The 24,366-nt window shown below is 34.1% G+C and overlaps 1 protein-coding gene across 26 annotated transcripts; it reads right to left on the bottom strand.

Annotated features, from left to right (window-relative positions):
• Positions 1-11,750: 11,750 nt before the first annotated feature.
• LOC110685354 (probable translation initiation factor eIF-2B subunit gamma) lies at positions 11,751-17,781 on the bottom strand. 26 transcript variants are annotated; one of them, XR_002504019.1, is made up of 9 exons: positions 16,251-17,779; positions 16,096-16,138; positions 14,417-15,728; positions 14,087-14,160; positions 13,849-13,945; positions 13,659-13,754; positions 13,437-13,514; positions 12,196-12,884; positions 11,751-12,106 (listed from the first exon to the last, which is right to left on the bottom strand). XR_002504019.1 is itself a non-coding variant. In XM_021861871.1 (7 exons), the coding sequence occupies exons 3-6, from the start codon at positions 13,912-13,914 to the stop codon at positions 13,113-13,115; spliced, it is 348 nt and encodes a 115-aa protein (XP_021717563.1). In that variant the 5' UTR covers positions 13,915-13,945; positions 14,087-14,160; positions 15,909-15,926; the 3' UTR covers positions 11,751-12,106; positions 12,196-13,112. The 26 variants fall into 26 exon arrangements, 2 of the variants coding, with proteins under 2 accessions (XP_021717563.1, XP_021717564.1); XR_002504015.1 differs by having other exon boundaries at positions 14,417-14,516; positions 15,665-15,728; positions 16,096-16,826; XR_002504018.1 differs by having other exon boundaries at positions 14,417-14,501; positions 15,665-15,728; positions 16,096-16,825.
• Between the last annotated feature and the right edge of the window lie 6,585 nt (positions 17,782-24,366).

Raw genomic sequence — 24,366 nt, 5'->3', positions numbered from 1 at the left:
TATAATATAATTTTATTATAATCTGATTTATTATATTATAATCTGTGATTTATTGTATTATAATCTGATTTTATTATAATCTGATTTATTGTATTATAATCTGATTTTCTTACAATCTGATTTATTATATTATAATATGATTTTATTGTATGATAATCTGATTTTTATTTTCTGATTTTTTGTGACATGCTACTCATGTAATCTAATCTTGGTATATAGGATTTTGATAGTTTTTCTATGGAGCAATCAAATGTGGCAATCAAATCTGAAGTTGATATGTATTATGAGGAGCCACTTATCCCCCGAGGCACCAACCTTGATATTTTGTCTTATTGGAGAACTTGCTCGGTCCGGTATCCTATATTAGCTAAAATTGCTAGGGATGTTCTTGTTGTCCCCGTATCAACTGTGGCCTCCGAATCAGCTTTTAGTACTGGAAGTCGAGTGCTTGATTGTTATAGAAGTGCTTTAAAATCAGAAACAGTGGAGGCTATAATTTGCTTAAGGGATTGGGATTTTGGGGAAGGTAAAAAATGAGTTAGAACTATTGTATTACTTGTAAATTATCTTTTTTTTTTAGTACATGTGTTGATTTTAATTTGCTATCTTTTCTTGTAGATAATATGGATCCTCAAATGGCAATGCTATGTGGATCTGTTATGAAGCTTAAGGTGGGGGACAACGATGACGCACCACAAACCTCGCCGGAACTATCAGAATTTGATGAGAATGCTTCTTCGAACATTGTTTGAGTCACAAGGACTAAAGTTTATTAAAAGACATTTTTTTCTTTTTAATTATGGTTTGTAATTTGTTAAGACTATTTTGGTGTGTTAGTGACTTAGTGTGTAATAGTTAATTAGGCATTTTAGACTGTTGAAAACATTGGGTAAAAAATTCAGGTTTTGTTAACTGTTTGAAAACACAAAATTTGGCTAAAAATCAGTTTATTCAGCTAAAAAAAAAAAATTAAAACAATCAACAAAAGTCAGGTCAAATCAGGTTGTTTTCGGGTTGACCTGAACCCGAAAATATCAGGTTCGGGTTGGGATTTTCAACCCGAAAACTTAAATGGATCAGGTTCAGGTTGGGGGTTCCCTGACCCGAAACACGAAAACCCGAACACGAACCCGACCTGACCTGATCTGTTTGCCACCCCTAATGTTCGGGTTCGGGTCTCAAATATTGGGTTAATCTGGGTATCGGGTTGATTTCAGGTCGGGTCATATCAGGTTCGGGTACATTTTTTGGGTCGTTTTGTTAACAGTTCATGTAATTACATTCACGTTTAATCATTATCAATTACTTCATTTATTGTAAGAAAAATAATTTCAGATAAGTTTAAATTCGAGGTAATAAGTTCTAATAAGTTTAGATAAGATCTACATAATAAGTTCATATTAATTCCAATAAGATAGGTTTAGTTTAGATTTTTAGAAGATAAGTTCAAACTCTATTCTAATCTATTCACATTGATTCCACTCATTTCAGGGATAACAATTTCAGATAAGTTCATATTCGAGATGACATGTTTAGATAATACAATAAGTTCACATAAATTCAGATAAAATAGGTTTAGTTTAAATAAGTTGAAATACAATAATTTTTTTTTCTAAACTTATTTTATTTGAAATTATCTAAACTTGTTTATTTTTTATTAGTTCATATCCGAGTTCACGTTTTTTTTAATGGCATTTTTTTTTAAACATTTAAGTAAGATTAAATAGGCAAATGAATAATAAAATTAGAAAAATAAAAGACCAACAAAAGCCTTTTAACAGCTCTAGTTCGGGTCACCACTTTCTCGAGTCCAGACAAGTCAAGTCATGATCGGGTACATGTAAATTATTTGGGTCAAATTATCATCGGGTCATTGTCATATATTCATGCTCGCATTCAATCATTATCACATTCAATTCAATCATTATCCGAAATTATTATTTTTTTTAACTTTTTTTAATTTGAATTTTTTTTTTTGTTTTTATAAAATATAAGATAAAACAAACAAGCCTAAGGTCAAATAGTATTTGTAAAAGACAAGCGCGCTTGTGAAACAGGCCGGGTTACATTTGTTGGATAATTTAGAGTGTTGTAGTGGAGAGATCGCTCCACTTGTTAGCGCGCTTGTGAAAGACAAGCGCGGACCGCTCCAAAAGCGTGACAAAATCGCGCTGAGTTTCTGGAAAATCTGTAAAGTTTAGGAGGCGCGCCCGCGCCTCCGGATGGCGCGCCCGCCCCTAAACCGCGACAAAATCGCGTCAGGTTTCTGGAAAAGTTGGAATTTTGGAAGAACGAGGAGGAGCGCCCGCGCAAGCAAGTGGCGCGCCCGCGCGCAGGGTTGGCGCGCCCGCGCCTGCTCGCTCGCGCCCGCTCCTCCTCGCTCGTCTTCGGTTTTTTTGCGGTTATTCCCTTTATATCGTTGGGGGGCTTTTGGTTTTCAACACACAGAAAATTACCTTCCTCTCTGAAATTCTTCCCTCTCTACACCTTTATTGAAGAAACTTGCAATCTCTTCCTTAATTCTCCATCATTTAAGTCTTTTGGTTGAGAATTTAACCATCTTATCACACATCTTTGTGCTAAGTGTGTGGTGTTGTCTATTGTATCTCAAAGTGAGTTTCCGGTCACAACCCAAGCACCGTGGTGGGGGAAATTATCACTTTAGGAAAGTGTATACACGCCTTAGACAAGTATCCGGTAAAGAAGACTCGCGTGGTCATTGTATTTCTCATGTTCTTGGTGGTGTTCGGCTTGGAGTGAGGCAAGTTTAAGAAACTTTCACATTAGTATTATTTTGTTGTAATTTCTGAATTACTTTGTTAATTTAGTGCTTGGTTTGTAATACTACTTGAAGTATTTGGTGTTGTATATTTCATTGAAATTTATACACATTCTGTTGGAAATTTAGAGTGTGGTAGAAGAGAGCCCTCTCCTTTTTGTGGAGAGGCCGCGTTTGGAAGCCACGGAAAGCCGCGCCCGCGGCCTTATGAGTCGCGCCCGTGGCATGGGCGCGGCCAGGCATCTCCAGAAAGTTTGGTGAAATCTGTGATTTCCCTGTCCGCGCCCGCGGGCTGAAATGCCGCGCCCGCGGGGCCATTAGGAGCGCCCGCTCCTCTGGTGGAGCGCCCGCTCCTCCTGGCAGTTGCGGATTCGTTTATTCTTTTAATTGCGAAATTAAAAGAAAACGGAGAGAATTCTTTGGCTCTCTCTAGTTTTCCTCTCTAAGTCTTTTCACTTTTCTTCACAATTTCATCAAGAAACTTGCAATCTCTTCTTGAAATACTCTATCAATTAAGTTATTTCATTGAGAATTTAACCATCTTATCACACATCTTTGTGCTAAGTGTGTGGTGTTGTCTATTGTATCTCAAAGTGAGTTTCCGGTCACAACCCAAGCACCGTGGTGGGGGAAATTATCACTTTAGGAAAGTGTATACACGCCTTAGACAAGTATCCGGTAAAGAAGACTCACGTGGTCATTGAATTTCTCATGTTCTTGGTGGTGTTCGGCGTGGAGTGAGGCAAGTTTAAGAAACTTTCACATTAGTGTTATTTTGTTGTATTTTCTGAATTACTTTGTTAATTTAGTGCTTGGTTTGTAATACTACTTGAAGTATTTGGTGTTGTATGTTTCATTAAAATTTATACACATTTTAGGGTTTGTTCCACCAATTTTTAATTGATTCTTGTTGTGTAGAATCTTTGTAAACCCTAACACATTCTAGGGTTTGTTCCACCAATTTTATTTGATTCTTGTTGTGTAGAATCATAGTAGTTAAACCCTAACAACATTCGGGTAGGGTGAATAATAGGTTGGGTTTAATTCGGGTTAAAACGGGTTAGGGTCAATCTCGAGTTCGAGTCGAGTTCGGTTCAAGTCAATAATTTGCGGGTTATAATCAGGTCAGGGGGTTCGGTTCAAGTCAATAATTTGCGGGTTATCATCAGGTCGGGTCATTTCCAAGTCGGGTCATTCTCAGGTTTAAGTCGAGTTTGGTTCAAGTCAATTATTTGCGGGTTACAATCAGGTCGGGTCATTTACAAGTCGGGTCATGTTCGGGTTCAAGTCGGGTTTGGTTCAAGTCAAAAAATTGCTAGGTTATAATCAGGTCAGATCATTTCCAAGTAAGGTCATGTTCGGGTTCGGGTCTCAAATATTGGGTTAATCTGGGTATCAGGTTGATTTCAGGTCGGGTCATATCAGGTTCGGGTACATTTTTTGGGTCGTTTTGTTAACAGTTCATGTAATGACATTCACGTTTAATCATTATCAATTACTTCATTTATTGTAAGAAAAATAATTTCAGATAAGTTTAAATTCGAGGTAATAAGTTCTAATAAGTTTAGATAAGATCTACATAATAAGTTCATATTAATTCCAATAAGATAGGTTTAGTTTAGATTTTTAGAAGATAAGTTCAAACTCTATTCTAATCTATTCACATTGATTCCACTCATTTCAAGGATAACAATTTCAAATAAGTTCATATTCGAGATGACATGTTTAGATAATACAATAAGTTCACATAAATTCGGATAAACTTATTTTAGTTTTAATAAGTTGAAATACAATAATTTTTTTTTTCTAAACTTATTTTATTTGAAATTATCTAAACTTGTTTATTTTTTATAAGTTCATATCCAAGTTCACGTTTTTTTTAAACATTTAAATGGCATTATTCAAAACATTTAAATAAGATTAAATAGGCAAATGAATAATAAAATTAGAAAAATAAAAGACCAATAAAAGCCTTTTAACAGCTCTAGTTCGGGTCACCACTTTCTCGAGTCCAGACAAGTCAAGTCATGATCGGGTACAGGTAAATTATTTGGGTCAGATTATCATCGGGTCATTGTCATATATTCATGCTCGCATTCAATCATTATCACGTTCAATTCAATCATTATCCGAAATTATTATTTTTTTCAACTTTTTTTTATTTGAATTTTTTTTTTTTATAAAATATAAGATAAAACAAACAAGCCTAAGGTCAAATAGTATTTGTAAACCGTAATTGACTACATTAATGCACATGCACCTACAAAGTAGTAGTCGTAAACCATAATTGCTTAATTGAAATATAGAATTAACTTGCACCTAAAAAGTAGTAGTATTCGTAAATCGTAATTACTAAATTTAGATAAAGAATGCACATGCATCCAAAAAGTAGTGGTATTCATAAATATTTTTAGGTTTTTTTGAGACATATAAATTGTAATACATTTTAAAAAGTTGTAGTATTCGTAAATCGTAATTACTAAATTTAAATAAAGAATGCACATGCATCCAAAAAGTAGTGGTATTCATAAATATTTATAGGTTTTTTTGAGACATATAAATTGTAATACATTTGATAATAGAGAATTTTATTGAAAATATTTGAATAAACTTAAATAGGAAAATAACTCATAGAATTAGGGGAAAAAAAAAATATGACGTAATCCTAGATTGCTAGTTAATTTCGGGTCAATAACAAGTCAGGTTGATTTCGGGTCGGGTTAGTGACAGATCGGGTTGAATTTCGGGTCGGGTTAGTAATAGGTCGGGTTAAATTCGGGTCGCGTTAAATTCGGGTCGGATTAAGAATAGGTCGGGTTGAATTCAAGTCGGGTTAAATTCGGGTTTTGACGGGTTAAAATGGGTTTGGGTCAATTTTGGTTCAGGTCGGGTTTGGTTCAAGTCAATATTTTACGGGTTATATTCGGGTCGGGTCATCTCCAGGTCGGTTCATGTTCGGATTCGGGTCTCAAATACTCGGGTTAATTCGGGTCTAGGGTTGGTTTCAGGTCGGGTCATATTGGGTTCGGGTCATCATTTTTCCGGGTTTAGACGGGTCGGTTAATAACCGGATTCGGGTCGGTATTTCGAATCGGGTCAGCTTTTGACAGCTCTAGTTACAATCCCATGAAAGATAATCGCATACCCAATTCCATTCATCCATGTCACCATGTGTATAGTTAGAGTGACATGACTTAACCAACATGACATAAATTCAATTACTCCTACCGTCCTCATACACTTTGACTTTTATCCTAACTTTGATCTTCAATATCTTTGATTATTTATTAGTAAAAAAATATATATAAAAGTTAATATTTTGATGATATACAAAGTACATAAAATAAACCAAAATAACATCTAGGGGGCATGCTTGGAATGGGGGTAGTGTATTAAGGGGGTAAAAAAGTCAAACAAAAAAAAATGAAGATAGATTGAGGTAGTCGTAAGAAAAAATGAAATAGTGATGTGTAATTACTAGGAAAATGAGGTAGTGATGGTGTGATGATGAGGGAGAGAGGGGAACTATTTTCCTCATTTTGGGGGTAATTGTTATCCTAGTGTGGTGGTGGGTAACTTTTACCCCACTATGAGGGTAATAATCTTCCAATCTCCCATTCTTCCTCATGCCACCACTAGCATGTACCGTCTATCCTTCATCACCACCTCATCCTCTTTAACATTATCTTCATTTACATTTAATTTTTTTTGTTTGACTTTTACAACCCCTTAATGTATTATCCACAATCCAAGCATGCCCCTAATATAGAAGGAATGAGAAGAGAAAAAAAGTCTTAACATGCCATATTATTAATCGCTACCAAGTATCTATATGGAGATATCTAAGATTATTGTGATTTATAAGGAGAAGGGAAATTAAAAATAAAAAATATAAGAAAATGCTTTGGCAGGAAAAAGGTTACAAATTATAAATTGCAATTAATCCATTTACCAAATTGATTAGGAAATTCAAAACAAGATCATTCTGAAACAAACCAAGTAGCCAAATTTAACTCCTACAGCAACTAAATAGAAAGTCACACTCCACTTCAACATCCCACATTGGCCTTCAAAGTGAATTGCAAGCTATGATCAAGATTCGTAACTTCGTAAAACCTTCACATAGCCTCGTTAAATCCTGAAATACATCAAAAACAACGAATCTACCCATAAAAGCATCATATGATCACAACCACACCAAATCAAGCCAAAATAAGCTACAAACAACTAATCTAGACTCAAAAACTACGTAAAAAGACCCTAAAAACATGCACAATACACGACTTATCAAAATGTTTGCAACACCAACCCCAATAAGGGTTGTAACCTTAGAAGCAATTTTGCTTCAATTTTGAGAATTCACCAATTAAAACACAAGACGAACTATTTATAGACTTTTCCAAGAACAATGCACAATTTCTTAGTGAAGTCGATGTACTGTCATTGGAATGTCTTTCCAAATAACAAATCTGTATAATTGTTGGTCAATATTGTCTAGACATATTGTAGGCCCTATGCGACATGTACACTCCCTCCAGGACTTCATCCCTTATTTTTTGCTCCATATACCAATGCTATTTTATTAATTTTTGGTTGGAAAAATACAATAAGAGAGAAAAGTGGTGGGATTAATGAGGTGGTTGTGACTTGTGAGAGTAAAGATGTGGTATTGTGGTCCTTATGTCAAAAAATAGAATAGGGCAATATTTAAGGGACGAACTAAAAAGAAAAGTGGGTCGGGCAATAAATAAGAGACGGAGGGAGTAATAGATTTCTCTGTAAGGGAAAAAAATGTACACTATAAAAGTTTCAATGTTTATTAATACTTGTCCTTCATAATATAATAAACTCTCACTACAAGAAATAGGCCGATTTCCAACAGATTGTTTCCGACGGACACGTAATTCCGTCGGAAAACTCAGAAATTCCGACGGATTTTCATTTCTTCGGACATTTCTTCGGAATATTCCGACGGAATAAAAATACGTCAGAATATAAGGTTTTATAATTTTTCATTGTCCATTTATGTATTTATTTTTCAGGTTACTAACTAGTAACTATGCTTTTAACGTACTTCAGCTCTTATGTTTTCCTGTATATATAATCATTTGAAGGCATTTTTATTTCAGTGGACATCTGAAAGATAATATGTTGGTCGAAGACAGTGCAAGAAGGCTGTTATCAGGAAAGCCAGTATTTGAGTACTTTTTGAGTTCGCTGATTCGTCTAAAAGACGCGACTTCCCCAGAGGATTATGAGGCAGCTACTGCAGAGGAAGGAAATGATGATGATAGTAAGAATTAGGAGGGGAAGATGGATGCCTCTCCAGCTGCTGCTCCTGGAAAACAACTAAAGCGCAGTCAAGCTGTTGAGATAAACCAAGGGAAAGGACAAACAATGTCGAAACATGCAAAGAAGAAGGCCAAGAAGAAGAAAATAGATTGTCCTCTTGGAAAAGCGTTACGTATTCCGTAGATGTCCATGCCCTCAAACCTACTAGGTGTTAATATTTAGTAAAACTAGTTGTTGGTGCACGCGCGATGCGCGCGCCCCCTCAACGCTATGATATGTAAATTTATTCATGTAAATAAATGTGTTATCTTAAAGATTATTAAAATACAAGCAAGTTTGGTTTATGTTAATTGAATATGTTTTAATGTTTTAAAAATTCACAAAGTTGTGTTCAAAATGATTTTCGAAAATTTAAACCAAGAGATAGTTAATCTAATAATTAAGCAGAGTACTCAATTAGTTACTCTCGAAAGATCACCATACTTCATACTAACAAACTAAAGCCCGATACCAAAATAAAAAAGGAAAAAAAAAACACAAAAGAGAAATTGGAGAGCTTTGAATATTAGAGAGAATCACCTGGGAATTTCCCAACAACAAAATTGAGTACAATTATTGTTATATTAAACAAATACATAACAGGGATAACATAGCCTATAAACTATTTGATCATATATGCTTGAACCGAACCCATTTCAAAACAATAGAGTAAATATAGCATTTATCCCACATATCAAAATTATCAATTTGCTTGTGAGCAAAACAGAATGAGGTATAACCTATCAAAAACAACAGAATTGAGCCCATCCAAAACAGAACACTTTTTCTTGGAGCTTTAATCCAATATAGGAAGCCACCTTGTAGCTTTGGTCCAGTATAGGAAGTCACTCTTCCTTATTTAATATACTTCGTATAAAGAAGTCACAAGACAAGCTCAGACATTATGAGTTCCTTTCCATGCTGCCAAAAAGTCTAAAAGGTTGGGTATAATTTGTTAATATAATTTACACCCCAAATTAAACAAAATCCAAAAGAAAATTGAAATGCTTTGAATTAGATCCAATAGAGAAGCAATTAAATATTTTTAAAAAACTTAAATCTTTATATACAATCCTCATAACATAGAGAAAAAAATCAACAAACACATATGCGCACACATATAAGTTGAATGAAATCATACACAAAAGTAAGATACAAAATCATCCATGAAATGATGGTTTTCATAATATGCAACCAAGGTTTGCTGCCCCAGCCCCACCTAATCTAGTCAAAAGTGTGATGTGTGCCAAAATCATAGACCAGTGATGTTCAATTGTTGGCCTATTTAACCCGGTGATGCATGAATTAACTCAACCAAGATTAGGTTTCATACGACTCTCAATGCCATGAACACATTCTACCGGACATGAGTCAGGACACCTTCCAAAGCAGTCTCCACACCCGCCTGAATTCAACTATACACGTTCCTCTTTTCATATATGGATGCTATGAATTGAATATGTAATTCTTGTTAACTAAATAAATCAAAGAATACTTTCCTACCTTGTATTTGAACATGACAACATGACATAATTTGATCAAACTGTGAGGTCAATTTGATTTTAGATTAAATTCTAATGTGCAAGCACAATGTAAATGCTAAAAGACACCTAGTGTGATTTCAAAACTTGGCTAATTAGTGTTAAGCACAAGATATTGCTTCCTTACTCTAGTGTGATAAGGTGCTGAAGGCAAAATAGAAATTAGGTGCTAAACACCAACAATTCCCTCTAACCAAATTTTGTAGTGTTACACTCGTCATTGTTTTTGCTAAAGTAGAATATGCAGACAAATTCAGTGTTTCTGTTTCATGAATGCATTTTCTTCAAATAATTTAAGAAAAAGCTGTTGAGGGAAAAAATGCTAATACTCAAGCTCTGCAAAACACGACATAGTGAAATGTGGAGAATGTGGCCCTTTGATAAAATTACATATACAAAACACTAACCACAGATCCATTATCAAGCTGTTTTGCTGCGGCAATGTACTCTTTCATCAGATTCTGCTTGCTTTCTTTCTCCACCTTAACTTCTTTTCTAGAGGTTGGTAACAAGAATTAATTTACAAAAATAGGGGGAATCTAGCATTATATAGAGTACATTCCAGAGATCACAACCGTCATTGCAAGTAAAAAACAAAGAGAAAACATATACGAGAGGAAAATGAAAGATTATAATCATCTTTAATTAGTGATCATCCATTAAAACATTCAAATCATCAAAATCAACAATAAATTGATATTTTAAAACCAAATTAATCGAAATAAATTTATCACTTGCCCACAATAATATCTAGAGTTGATATAAGCTTCATTCTCAAGCAACAATGCCACAATCTAACATCAAAATTAAATAAATAAATATACCCCAATGATATAATGGAGACCAGCACCTCCATAATTTCAATCAATCACTTTTCTCCGTTTGTGGCACACCAGTTCAATATTTGGCCTCCGCTTTCCTTGACTGTAATTACTTTTCTTCTACACTCACCAAAAAAAAAAAAAAAAAAAAAAAAAAAAACAGTAGCATAAACCATAAACCATAAACACTCTAAGTGTACATTTAGGATTATCTTAATAAAGTTATCTAGCATCTCACGGGAAAAACGCAAGCCTAAGTAAAATAAAGCTTATTAGGACAAAATCATGGATTATAAATTAGAAATGACTTCATTATATCGAAAACATCAACAATGATAGCCCTGGTAAAAAGTTTAAAACTAAAAAGAATCCTACTTTTCATAGTTATAAATGCAGATATAAAGAACGAGGTAACATTTAAGCCAGAAGAGAGTCAAGTAGCGGACAATATCTCAGTTCATTAAGTTGAATTTGACAAAGTACTACTTGAGTTCAGGTAGGCCAAGCAAACCCAATGCTCTATGGATTGCTTGGATTATACCTATTATATAGCAGAAATCCTCAAAATGTGCAATCCATAACATAGTAAACTTACTAAAACACTCTTGACATGGAACTACATTAAGTATATCGTATACTAAGTAAATCAATAGTTCTTTTTTCTTGTAAGTAAATACAGTACTTTTGAGTTGGAAAACCCATTCTGTCATCACAACTACCCACCCATGTAACAACTGCAATTTCCATCCTACACCTGAGCGTAGTTTTACACTTTTGCACGCTTTCAAATTACCCTCCCCATTTACTCATGAGTTGACCACATTAGGAGGCAAATGTAAGAGTGTAAAATTACACCCGTTCTAGGATAGACACCCTATGTAACAACAAATAACACACTATAAGCATATTATGGCGAAATTTCGATGCAATTTAGACCCTCAAACTCAACAAGTACACACCATAATTTGAAGACACTGCACTATGTGACTGCACAACACAAGGCGCTTTCCTCATACTTCACATCAGTACTATAATTTCCCCGAAGGGAGACAAATTAATTTATCAAAATCTTACACAAACAACACAATTCCAAAAACGGGTATCAAATTCAACCACAACCCCTAAAATCTAAATTAATTATTTTTTCACTAAATTATAGGAAAAAGTAACAATTAATTTTTACTTGAAACCGCTCTGGTATATAAAGAAACACATACAAATTTGTAAATGACGAAGGTGAAGGAATTCTGCAAAACAAGAGATAGAACAAAACATGAATTGGGATTTTTGGCCCAGCAAAATGAAAGCTTTTTACTCAAAAATATTCTTTAAATCGTTTATTTCGTTAATTTGCTCAATACAGTACAGTATAAAAGAGATGAAGAATATAGATCAAAACTCCAAATCCTTCCTTTCTTGCAAATTCTTCATTTGCTCCTTATAGTGTTTCTAATATATTGCTTTGCTGCCGCAACCCTCTGTTGTGTAACATTTGACGGCGTTTCATCATCTGATGTTGGGGCAGACACTTCCTTACCACCCAAAATCCCGGAATCCTTTTTTTTTTTGGATGCAGATCTCAACTTATCACGTGGCTGCAACTTATGAAACCAACTCTTGGCCGAATCCATACCCTTCATTGGGAAAAAGAAATTATTCAGTGATCTCCTGGGTTTTTCAGGGTCTGCATAATCAATGATTCAAAATACTTTAAAATACCCACCAATATATCACCTCATCTGCAACTATTGAAAAACATCAATCCAACTTCATTTTGCAAAGCATACTATCTCAGATTCAGATTTCAATAACCCTGGAACATTAATACAGAAACCATTTATATAGAGAGAACTATACATTAAACAAGATTCAAACATACTTTAACTCAAAACATCCACAAAAAATCACACCTTTTCACTATCTTATTGTAACATTTCCCAATTGCAATTACATTTAACCAAATCTAACCAATTTAACTTCATAAGAAGAAAGAATAAAACATAGAATTCACAAAATCATTAATGTGTAAGTCAAAATGTAATACCTATATACAACAAACTCCTGCCAATTGCAAATAAATAAATTGTTTCCATAATATCATTAATCGAAAAGGGGGTAAATTGAGGAAACCTTAATCAATTTGATCTAATTTTCGGTTTTCATCGATGCAATTGATTTTCATTGTTTGTATTGATTCTGAACTTATCGTCATTGGTGAATTCATTCAAAAATTGAAAATCTCATAATTGAAAAGTTTGGGTTTTAGAATTTTATAATCAAAATTTTGAAGGTCGCACTGAGGAAGCTTAGATTTGACGATTGTGAAAACACTTGGTAGTTAGTACAGTCTCTCTCCACCATCATTGAAGCTGAGGAAGCTATTTTTCACGCCCAATTTACCATCATCAGAACCTGCATTACGAAGAAAAAAAAAACCTGAAAATCATCAATCTCCCAAATCCTATCTAATTAAAACAAAAAAAGCAGAAAAACCAAATCAATAATCCAAACCCATAAAGCAGATGCTCTACCCTCCTCTTACCCTCCATATCTCCATCACTACAGAGATTCTAGAATCATGTTCGACATCAGAACCGGCCGAGTACGTCAAAAGGCACCTTGTTATCACTCTCATTAATCTTATAAGATTAAGTGATGAGCATAATCGCTCTCTACCAACATATGTGTCATAAATCCAATAATGTCATTCATCCACAAGCATCCACAAAGAATTGAATTCTCAGTTACCTAAAACAAATCATGTCAAACCCTATATTGAAAATTCAAAACCTCACTAAACGGAAATTAACACAGAACTATTAAACTACTTCATTCATTCACATAAAGCTTCCACCAGTTTGCAATACTACAAAGTACAAACTGTCTAAAGTAGCATAATCACAGGCAAACATGAACAAAACCCAGAAATCATTACACCTATGAAATGCAGGATTCGAAATTAACCTCGACACGAAGACGATCAACATACGCACTCGAAATCCATCCATCAACTTTAACAGCAGCATCTGCGCCTCCAACCACCTGAAATATACAAAATTACCCAATCATTATAATCAAATTAAAGACAAAATACAAAACCAAATATTTTGCAAACCCCAATTTCGCCAATTTCCCCGATTAATTTTGAAAACAAACAATCAATCAATTAAAGTTACAAAAACAAACCACAATAATATCCTTGAGATTGCTTTGTTCCAAAAGGTCCAATACATAAGAAACTACTGGGCGATTCCCAACTGGGAGCAATGCTTTGGGTACCTCCTGAAATTGAATTTACAGATAAAAAAAAAAGAGAAATTAATCAAATTAAAAATCAAAATTTGGGATTAAAAGAAAAGGGGTTTATTGAAAAAACCTTGGAAACAAGAGGGGCAAGGTTTTTGGAAGTGCCACCAGCTAGTACAACCACCTGGAAATCCATGGTAGTTGTTATTGTTGTTGTTCTGAGGTTTCTTCAAAAATGGAGGAAATTTATGAGAGAGATGAACAAGGATTTTTCGATTTTTCAGTTGAAAGTTTCGATTTTTATCGAAGATGATGATGCGAATGTTGATGAATAATCAGATTGATTAGCAAGTTCCTCAAGCTCGAACCTGTATATCTCCCCATTCTTGTGATAGTTGAGCCGCCGCCCTTGATTTCACTGCTGCTCCATTCTTGCGATGTGCTATGCTCAGGAAATGTAAAATGGAGGGATGAGAGAGAAAATGGAGGTAAGGAGAGAGAAAACCAGAAAGATGACTATGTAGTTAGGCTAAATTCACAATCATTTTTACACTTTAAAAAACAGCCTGCAATAAGCATTTCAATCAAGTGCATTATGTAGTTAGGCTAATTTCAGACATTTCAGCAAATCAATTTATGGAAATCAAACAATTCACCCAATGATACACGGATCAAACAATCAAAATCATACTTCTCACCTCAAAAACCAACCTTTATATGTTCCAACAAAAGCTCAGCAAAAACCCTCCTTTAGATCTGGATTGGTCTGCAACGGTTCTTGAACTACATTAAAATAAACTAAATATGGATGTTAGTGTTTCCTATGGTAATGGCTGCATCAAATGATCCACATTCACTGTTTGAAGTAAGCACAGTAAAATAAGATTATAAAATATGCTGCACCTAATCGACCTTTACTCTTGCATTCCTTCCAATATGCAGATTAGAATAGGATGGCTCGTGATTAAATAAAAGCACAATTGATTTTGGAATCTACTAAATATTTTTTGAAGTTAAATTAAAGGACTAAGTATTAATAAAATCAAGTAAAGATTAGATAAGCAGAAAAGAGAAACAAAATGGACTCTTAAAAGCACTAAGTCTCTCTGCTCATATCTCCTAAGGCACTACATCAAATAGGAATTCATATATTGCGACAGAAACCAGTGCTCTGATTTATCAGGAGGCTTGGACAATAGCAGAAAGTTCCAGACTATCTAGAGTCTAGTTCAGGTTAATGACGTCTACAGAAGTGCACTATGATAGACAAAAGAGCTCAATCTATAAAGGCTAACACAATAACACTTCCAGCAAAAGTGTGCAATTGTAAGCTTTAATTACATCTTCAAGGTACATTTGAGAGTTAACAACAATAGGTGTATGGCAGTATGGCCTACTCAATTAAATTAACAAATCCCCACCCTTAAGATTTATCAGAAAATGATCACATAACCCACCAAAAATGTAAACATACGCTTCCCAATAACCAAATAATGCAGAATATCCAACAAACTCAATAAAAGCATAATGCTGTCAAAATTATCCCCAAACATTAACTGCATGAACAAATAACATTAATTGTAAGAAAGTAAAGTATGAAACACTACACTTCTAAGTTTGTAACATAGAAACCAATTTCGTAATTAAATGGTCTTTACTGTAAGGATATTATGACATGAGATAGGAAAAAATATAGATGCATCACAATTTTAACAGAGCAAAGTATAGTATATAGCAGTTGAGACGACATAAAATCAAACGATCTTATCATGAATAATTTCAACAGAAAATGACAAGGATGATCCAACAAGATCCTCACCATCATATACTTGTATCTGCAATAGGTCAATAGCTATTAGCTTGATTTTACGATACCAAGCAATCAGGGGTACTCACTTTGAGTTTTGTTTCACGGACAGTCAAAGCATTAAATAAGAAGCAATTACCTTCCCTAATTCAGCATTCTGTACAATATCAACCTCAATTCCGTATATTTACTCTCTTCAATAACTAATAACAAAACAATTCACAATCAATTTTACACTTTAAAAAACAGCCTGCAATAAGCATTTCAATCAAGTGCATTATGTAGTTAGGCTAAATTTCAGACATTTCAGCAAATCAATTTATGGAAATCAAACAATTCACCCAATGATACACAGATCAAACAATCAAAATCATACTTTTCACCTCAAAAACCAACCTTTATATGTTCCAACAAAGTAAAATCATATGCAAAACCCAGTAATCTTTGAGCAAAATAAAGTTCATTTAGAGTGAAATCTGACATTTTACAACGACCCAGAAAATTTCTACTTAAGATACTAACATTTGAAAAAAACCTATTTCATATCGAAAGGATTCGATAAAAAAATACCAGATTTTTGTGTAGCCTCGAACTGTTTCCGAAGCTCATCAACCTGCAAAACAAGAAGATCAAAAGAAATAGAAATTGAAATCAGAAAATCAGAGCAAAACCCTAGAAAATGGAGACAAAATTAGGGATTGAGATGAGACAAATTAGGGAGAGACTAAGAGAGGGACGATGTTTGCATCAGGATCAAAATTATAGTCGCAGTCCTTGCCTCCTTGCATATCAATTTCTTCTTTTTTCTGGAGAAATTGTTTTTTTTTTTTTTTTTTTTGAAAGAATCTTTTTTCTGGATTATGTACTACGTATTTGTTTGGTTTTTTTTTTTTTTTCTTTTTTGTTAATCCGTGTATTTTTTTTTCTTTTTTTTCCCCTTACTTAGTGCTTTGTTTTCCAGTAAAATCATGCTTGAGTTTTTATTTTTAAAAATATTAAAACGTGTGACCGTGCTAAATTGTTAATAATGTGATTTATATGGGTTACAAGTTTACAACGTTTCTCAATGGGTAGTTTCAATCACTTATATCACTTATGTCTAATATAAATGGTTAAAATGGACAGAACATATCATAAACACAAATTTTAAATCTGCAAATAATATCAAAATAAATGAAACAATATAAGTTAAGCATAAAAGAAGAACCTCACTTTTAACATTTTCACCGTTAAGGACCTTTCACTTTTTTTTTCACAATTAAGGACCTAACATTTACTTTCCGGTGATAATTAACATCAATTAACTCAAGGTGAGTTAGACCTTGGTTAACTGACATAAACACATTATTACTTAGCTAACATGGCATGGGAAAGGGTGCTATTTTCTCTTATTGAACTTGATTCCCTATTCTAGAAGCGTTCCTCCAGTTTGGCTAAGGAAGCGAAGGCAATTCTTCATAATTTCAACCCGATTCTCAGTAATTTTGCAAGGTGCTTTCGTTTCTTATGTATTCGAGTTGTTTTCTTGAGAAAATTGTAATTTTTTTTTTTTTTTGGCGGGTTTAGTTAGGGTTTAGGGTTTTGATGATATTGATTATCAACTGCGCTTTTTTGATAATTTGTTTTTGTTGTTCATGAAAATATTGGTTTTGTATGTATGGTGTTATTCGAATTGTTTTTTGTGAATTGGAAGGGAATGACGAACACAGACCTTAGGTTTTAATGGTTACTCTAATTTTTATTAATATGAGAAATTCTTCCAAAACCCAGATTTAAAATTCAATCAAAACCAAACAAACCCATAACATAAAATCCAAACTTTAATTATTCAAGGCAAGATGGAAGACTTTTGAATGGCGACAACAAAATGGTAGCCACTGCAATTGATGAAATCTCAGCCGTTCATTTGTATCTGATTAATTATGGCCCTTCGATCAGATGACTTTGTAATTTTACCAAAAAAAAAAAAAAAAAACAAAAAACAACAAAAAAAAATTAACCAAGAAAAATTAAGAAATCCCCCCACGTTTGTTTTCAGTTCCTTCTCCTTTAATTTTTTTTTTTTGGGAAAAAAGAAAACCCTAAATTCAACCTAAGGAAGAGAAGAAGGGATCAAAACTCGATTTCATATAATTAGATGAACATAACAATCAATTGAAGAAGGATTTGCAAAGGAGAAGGGGTGAAAGAGAGAGAGAAAAGAATAGCAGACTACGAAGTACGGTACATCAGAAGAGAAGGAAACTGAAGAAAATTGGGGGGATTTTTTTTTTTTTTTGGTCAAAGTTTTTTTTTTTTTTTTTTTTTTTTTTTTTTTTTTTTTTTATAAAACTACCAAGTCATCTCAACGAACAGCCTGATTGCCAAATACAAATTAACTGTTGTGATTTTATTTAGTATAGTGGCTACCATTTTATTGTAGCCATTGTACGTAAAACTGTCCTAAATTAACAATAAACCAAACATAATAGAGTACATGAATTCAAAAAATAACCTCAAAATTCTTCGAAAACCCAGATTCAAAAGTCGATCAAATTAAACAAACCCATAACATAATCTTTTTGATAAACAAATTACTACATACACAGATCATAACTAATAAATAAATTTAAATTAGAAATATAGTAAGTAAAGTTGTCACACCTAAGGACTGGATTGGAGGACGCACCACCCATGCTATGTTCCTGGATTGTCCATCTTGGTTGCCTACATTCCTACAATAAGTTTACAAATCTTCCTAATATATTTGAAGTAGAATTCATTAAATAGTGACGATTTGATGACAATTCACCCATATAATACAATCTAACGATTTGATGCATCAATGGAGAAAAAAAAAAAAGAAGAAAATAAGCAGAAATATATCGTGTATTTTGTCAATGTCAACCTTGTATTTCTCTGGTTCTCTCCATCATATTACTCAAATGTCGGGTAAGCATACCCCATAATATCATATTTGCATTCACCAAAATACCAAACTCAATTTTTTATGAGAAGATAATAACCAAGGTTCAACTAATAAATTAATACTCCCCCGTCCCATAATATTTTTCTTATTTGTGTACTTTCCAAAAAAATTCAATTACAAATGTAAAATAATAATTGCAAATCATACATTTTTCAAATTCTTTAATTCTTGTGAAAATTTCACAATGGAAAATACATTATGGGACGGAATGAGTAGTTGATAATTCGAATATCAAATAAAGATGATAAGTCGAGTATACACGACAAAGCGGTGGCAAGATGTTTGCTACATAGTTAATGGCAATTGAGTTTTATAGGCCCCACCTACCAATTATTCCAAACTAAACTTCGACGGCTCGTTTCAACATAATTCAGCAGCAGCGAGTATCATCATTCGAGATAGCATCGGCAATCTTCAATGCGCATGCACGTTCAACCTCGGCAACACTAAAGCTTTCATAACTGAAGCATTTGCTCTCCACAAGGGCATCCTGCTTGCGATGGAACAAGGCATCAAAAACATCCATATATTGAAGGCGACAATGTCATGGTTATTAACTCAGTTAAAGGTTTATAGGCGGCCCTGTGGCAGATTGATCATATCATTGCAGACATGCGTCTTATTCTCAACAACTTCGACAGTTGGAGCATTCGACACGTATATCGTGAAGCAAATCGAGCAACTGACTGAATAGCTAATGTTGGTCTTTTAGTTAGTGATAGTATGGACATTATACCTTGCAATAACTCTAGTTTATTTCCTATTCTTGTATCCGACGCATTAGGAGTTCCCCTCATGAGGAGGGTCTCCTAATGTTCTTTCTTTTTTCTTACCTTTTCAAAAAAAAAAAAAAAAAAAAAGAGAGTTTTGTGGGTGGTAGGCGTGTCGCGTACCTATAAAAAATAACCTAACAGACCAATACTAATGTAGACTGGTAAGTAAGGGTCGGATCCCAAGAGACTAAGGTTCAAAAATAATTAAATAAACTCGAATTTCTACTAAGCAAGAATCAATTATAATCAATTATCTAAGGAACTAAGTATGAGAAGAATTCGAAAATAAACTAAATGAGATGATTAAATCAAGTACTTAAAACATCCAAGATCTAGTTTCACCACAATTATTATCGATGCAATTGTAATTCTACCCTTAACATACGATTTCAATCGAACGGGGAAAAGTAAACCCTAATTAAATACCAAGGATCTCTCTCGGGTATCAATGGCTTCCCTAACATACAATCAATCCTATTCTCATGGTATCTTGCATATTAAAGACATTAAACACATTACTTTGACTTCCCAATTATCAAACATAACTACTCTCGTGATATGAATCAAACCCTAAATTAATTTACTCAAATCCGTTTATACCCAACTCTCGCTGTGATAAAAACAATGGAATAATCGCAATACTATAGTTACGTCTAACCTAGCATTGGCATAATCACAATCAATTTAGCAATTCAATTGTTAAAGTCATTAAAGAATTTAAAGATTTAATTCATGCATCAATAATAATAGGGCTACACTAGACCTTGAATTAAAGAATCTACTCACACATGATTAAAGAAACAAAAACAATAATAAATAATGAAAACATAATTAAATAACAAAGGATGAATAATAAATACCAAATCTTGAATAGAATTGAAAGTAGAAAGCTTGAATCTTGAATCTTGAATTACAAAAATTTAGAAAAATAATGGGGAACTCGTTCTTAATAATAGGAATTGAAAAATAATATAAACTTAATGATTCCCCCAGAAAACAAGGCTAAAAAGTATTTATATAAACCTAAAAAGATAAGAAAATCGGCCAAGCCTTGGCGCACAAGAATCCCAGGAGGCACGGACGTGCCTCTCCACAGGCACGGACGTGCCTCTGTACGTAGCATAATTGTTGCAGCTTCTGTCATCCAGGCACGGACGTGCCTGATGCTGGGCACGGACGTGCCTGGCTGCTCTGATGGGCACGGACGTGCCCTCCTGCTAGGCACGGACGTGCCTAGGGTCGAAACAAAGGGTGCTGCATATGGCTTGGAGGCACGGACGTGCCTCGGAGTAGGCACGGCCGTGCCTAGCTCTAAAATTCCCTATTTTGCCTTTTCTTCAATCATCAAGCTTCATGGGCCTTGGCTTAACTTCATGGCTTCGTAATGGATCCAAATTAGCTTCATTATTCCTAAAAAACATCAAAAACGACAAAACTACCCATAAAAGCATCGGATTATCAAAACTAAACCAAAATACGCCAAAACGGACTCAAAAACTCAACTAAACTAACAAAACTAACTAAAAATAAGCCAAATAACATACACAAAACACGACATATCAGTGGGATATGTAAGAGTATTCAAGATTTAAGAGGGCACGGGGTTGGTTCATAGATCGAGGGGAAAGAGAATTGAAGAGGGCAAGGGAGTATTGAGAATTAAAGATGAAAAAAGAGGAGAGTGATTTAGGCTTCGTTTGTTTTTGCTAGAATATGATTTTCCTTCATTTTTCCTTTTCCTTTGTTTGTTTTGTTAAAGGGTGGAAAACAATTTTTCCATGGGTGGAAAGTTACTTTTTAATGAAGGAAAACCATTTTCCTTTTGTAAAGAAAGTATGCCACATTTTCCTCTTTATTCATCACTTCTCTATTTTCTCTCCTCTATCCTTCCCCTCCCTTCTAATCCCCTAAATTACTAACCTATCCCCAAATATATTACTAAGGGCCTGTTCTCTTAAGCTTAATTTCAGTTCAGCTCCAATCAGTTTAGTTCACTTCAGTTCCTAATTTCCTTCTCTCATAAAATATTCATTTCAGCTCTATTCAGTTCAGTTCTGTTCAGCTCCAAACAATTCAGTTTAGTTTAGTTCAGTTAAGTTCAGCTCAGTTCAATAAATCAGAACAGGCCCACCCAAAAGCAGCCCTTTCCCCTCACTTATTCCCGGGCAGCCCCTCCCCTTCCCCGTTAACCCGCCCCACTTCCCTCGAACCTCATCAAAATTAGCGGCAAGATGCGGTTGAGAAGGTGGTATTTATGGTGGTGTTGGGTGGTCGGGACAGCAGGAGGTGGTTGGTTTGTTTGAAAGTGGATTTGTGTGGTGGTTTTAGGATGGGTTTGTGTGGTGGTTGGTTTGGCTTTAGGTTGGGTTGGATTGGCTTTAGTATGGGTTGGTATGGTGGATTTAGGGTAGGTTTGTGTGGCTGGAGACCTTTATGGTTGGGTAGCTTGAGAGGTGGGTGTAGGGTGGTTTTCGTGAGTTGGAGTAGGTGGGGTGGTGTTAGGGCAAAAAGGGGTGGTTTAAGGTGTGTAGAGGGCGGTTACGGGTAGGCGGTGGTGATGGTGGCTGGACAGTGGTGGATTCAACGATGAGATGGTTCTGGTGGCTTAGGTGGTGGGCAAATAGGTGGGTAGGTTAGTCATTTACTTGTTTAAGGTTAGTAACTTAGCCATCCTAGCATGGGTTATATATATAGTCGGTTTATAGGTAAGTAGTAATAGTATGTAAGAGTATGTGAAACCTACAACACGCAGGCCTAATGATATAAATAAAGAATTGAGCATGTCACGAGTAGAGAGTATCGTGCCATATAAAAAACATAGTCCCTTAATTAGAAACTTAGTCCCTTCATTTATTTTTATCCGTTTCAGATTTATAAGGACCTATGTTTTTTTTTGGAAATTTGTCAAGTAATTAATGGAAAGGACCTATGTTTTTACTCTGGTGGGTTAAAGTGTAGTTAGTTGACCGGATTGTTAACTCTAGGTCCCATACGGTGAAAAAAAAAAAACATTGAGGTCCCAAAAGGTGAAAAATCTAAAAATTAGTCCCCATCTTTATACTTAACTCACATTTTGCATATTTTAATAAATATAATGTGTGAATATATATTAAGTTAATTTTGTCAACTTTAATTTACAGCGATATTAATCGACGTTTATGTTGATTGAAATTTACTACTAGTACTTTAATTATGTTTTCTATATTGATTGAAGATTAGATTATTTACTCATTGTTGTTGCTTGATTTTGCGTGACTAATGATTGTCTTTTGAGTTGAGATGACATGACATTTGACATGGCATATGTGAGAGGAGAGTATTGGGGGTTTGCTTAACCCTCATTCATCCTATATTTTCTTAATTATATACTTCCTCCTTCTTTATAATTGCAACACTTTCTTAAAATGGAAATGTCACAATAGCTGCAACACACCATAAAAGGAAGGTTTTTATGGTGAAAATTGTACTATTACCTTTAATTAAAACACATGGCCCACTTGATTATACTCCTAACAACATATTAACCCCATATTAAGTGTATTATATTATGTGAGGTCCACTTTTCATAAATAACGTGACAAATTGTGTGTTGCAACTATAAAGAAATGGAGGAAGTAGATTTTTTGGGTATAAACATTAAATGCACTTCCTAAAATCATACAAGTTTGAGAATTTTTGACAAAAGTACGAGTAAATTGGTGTAATTAATGCTTAATTTCTTACATTTCCTTTTTTAGTTTCTACATGCAGAGTGTTGCACATAGCTTGTTGGAGTTTATGGTTTAGTCACATTGATTTAGTTAGTTTATGTTTGTTTCTTTAAATTTAGGAAGTTTGTTATTAGCATTAGTGTTGAGTTGACTCCCTTAGTATTTTGATGATTGACATAACAAAACAAACTTTGACTAATGATGTGTGTTAAGTCTTGGTAGAACAAAAGATTCAGGTACAAGCTACATGTTCCGGAGTAGGAACAAAGGGATTGGAAGTCTTGACGTTGATATGCAAGCTTTCAAGAAAAACAAGCAAACTCCAGTACTTAGGATTCTATGTAAGCACAAAAGAATTTAAGTGTGTGAAGGAACTTATAATGAACTTAGTGTTCCAGAAGGAACTTAATGTTTTAATCAGAAAATGATTTCAACGTAAGTTTTCAAATCAGTTTTAAAGTCCTTGAAATAAGGATAGAATAAAATCAGTTTTGAAAAGATATATTTTGCAAATAAATAAAAGATAAATAAATCTTTAATTTAAAAGATAAGTTTATTATTTTTTAAATTAAATTATTATTTAAAAGTTTTATCTTTTTAAATATCTTTTTAATAATAATTATCTTTTTAATAAATATCTTTAACTGATTTTTGACCAAGTAAAATTGGTTGCCTAATATTAAGGAATCACGTTGAAAGCCTTGAGAGAAAAGTCAGGGAAACCTTACTTCCCACTCTCTGATCAACGTTCAACAACTTCCCAGTTGAAGTGAATGTGGAACATGGGAAGAGTGGGGAACAAGGTTGAGACTTTCCATCTCACTATAAAAGACTTGCAACGTACTCTGATTTTGGTGTGGAGCAACAACGAAAACATTCAGTTCATAGAGTTTCAGAGCTTTCACGTTTTAATATAAAAGAGTGATGAGTTCCTTCCTGCCTTAATCTTCTCAAGTGTATTAGAAAATCTTGTAATTACATTTGTAATTGGGATTGGGGTTTGTGAGAGTTGTATTTGTGAGGCTTGAGTGAGTCTATCACAAAGTATAAGTGATTCAGAGTCGAATCACTGAGAGTGAGAAGCTACGGTTGAGGGACCGTAGTTGGGATACTTGAGTTCCTAGAGGAACTTAAGTGCAGGCTGAATATTCACAGTTGTAAATGAGTTTTTGCATAGTGAAATAATTAGAAAAGCCATCTCGTGTGTTCTCTCTCTTTATACTTAGTTTAATTTCCGCATAAAGTTCATAAATTTTTAAAGACTACAATTCACCCCCCCTCTTGTAGTAGACATCATTCTAACAATTAGCTTGTATATATAAATACTCCAAGCTTGTACTATTTTCATAAGACAACAACAATAATAAAATGTAGTCTCATCTTATCCTCT

The sequence above is a fragment of the Chenopodium quinoa genome, unplaced genomic scaffold (genome assembly GCF_001683475.1).
Source record: "Chenopodium quinoa cultivar QQ74 unplaced genomic scaffold, ASM168347v1, whole genome shotgun sequence".
NCBI classification, from domain to species: domain Eukaryota; kingdom Viridiplantae; phylum Streptophyta; class Magnoliopsida; order Caryophyllales; family Amaranthaceae; genus Chenopodium; species Chenopodium quinoa.
Note: the sequence above shows the minus strand (reverse complement) of the source record. Positions and strands in the feature narration are given on the sequence as shown.

Excerpts from the sequence above, each read along its gene's own strand:
- LOC110685354 (XM_021861871.1), bottom strand. The coding sequence starts at position 13,914 with ATGGATTTCCAGGTGGTTGTACTAGCTGGTGGCACTTCCAAAAACCTT. Across the intron at positions 13,755-13,848 it reads TTGCCCCTCTTGTTTCCAAG|GAGGTACCCAAAGCATTGCT; the intron begins GTTTTTTCAATA and ends ATTCAATTTCAG. Across the intron at positions 13,515-13,658 it reads ATCTCAAGGATATTATTGTG|GTGGTTGGAGGCGCAGATGC; the intron begins GTTTGTTTTTGT and ends TGTATATTTCAG.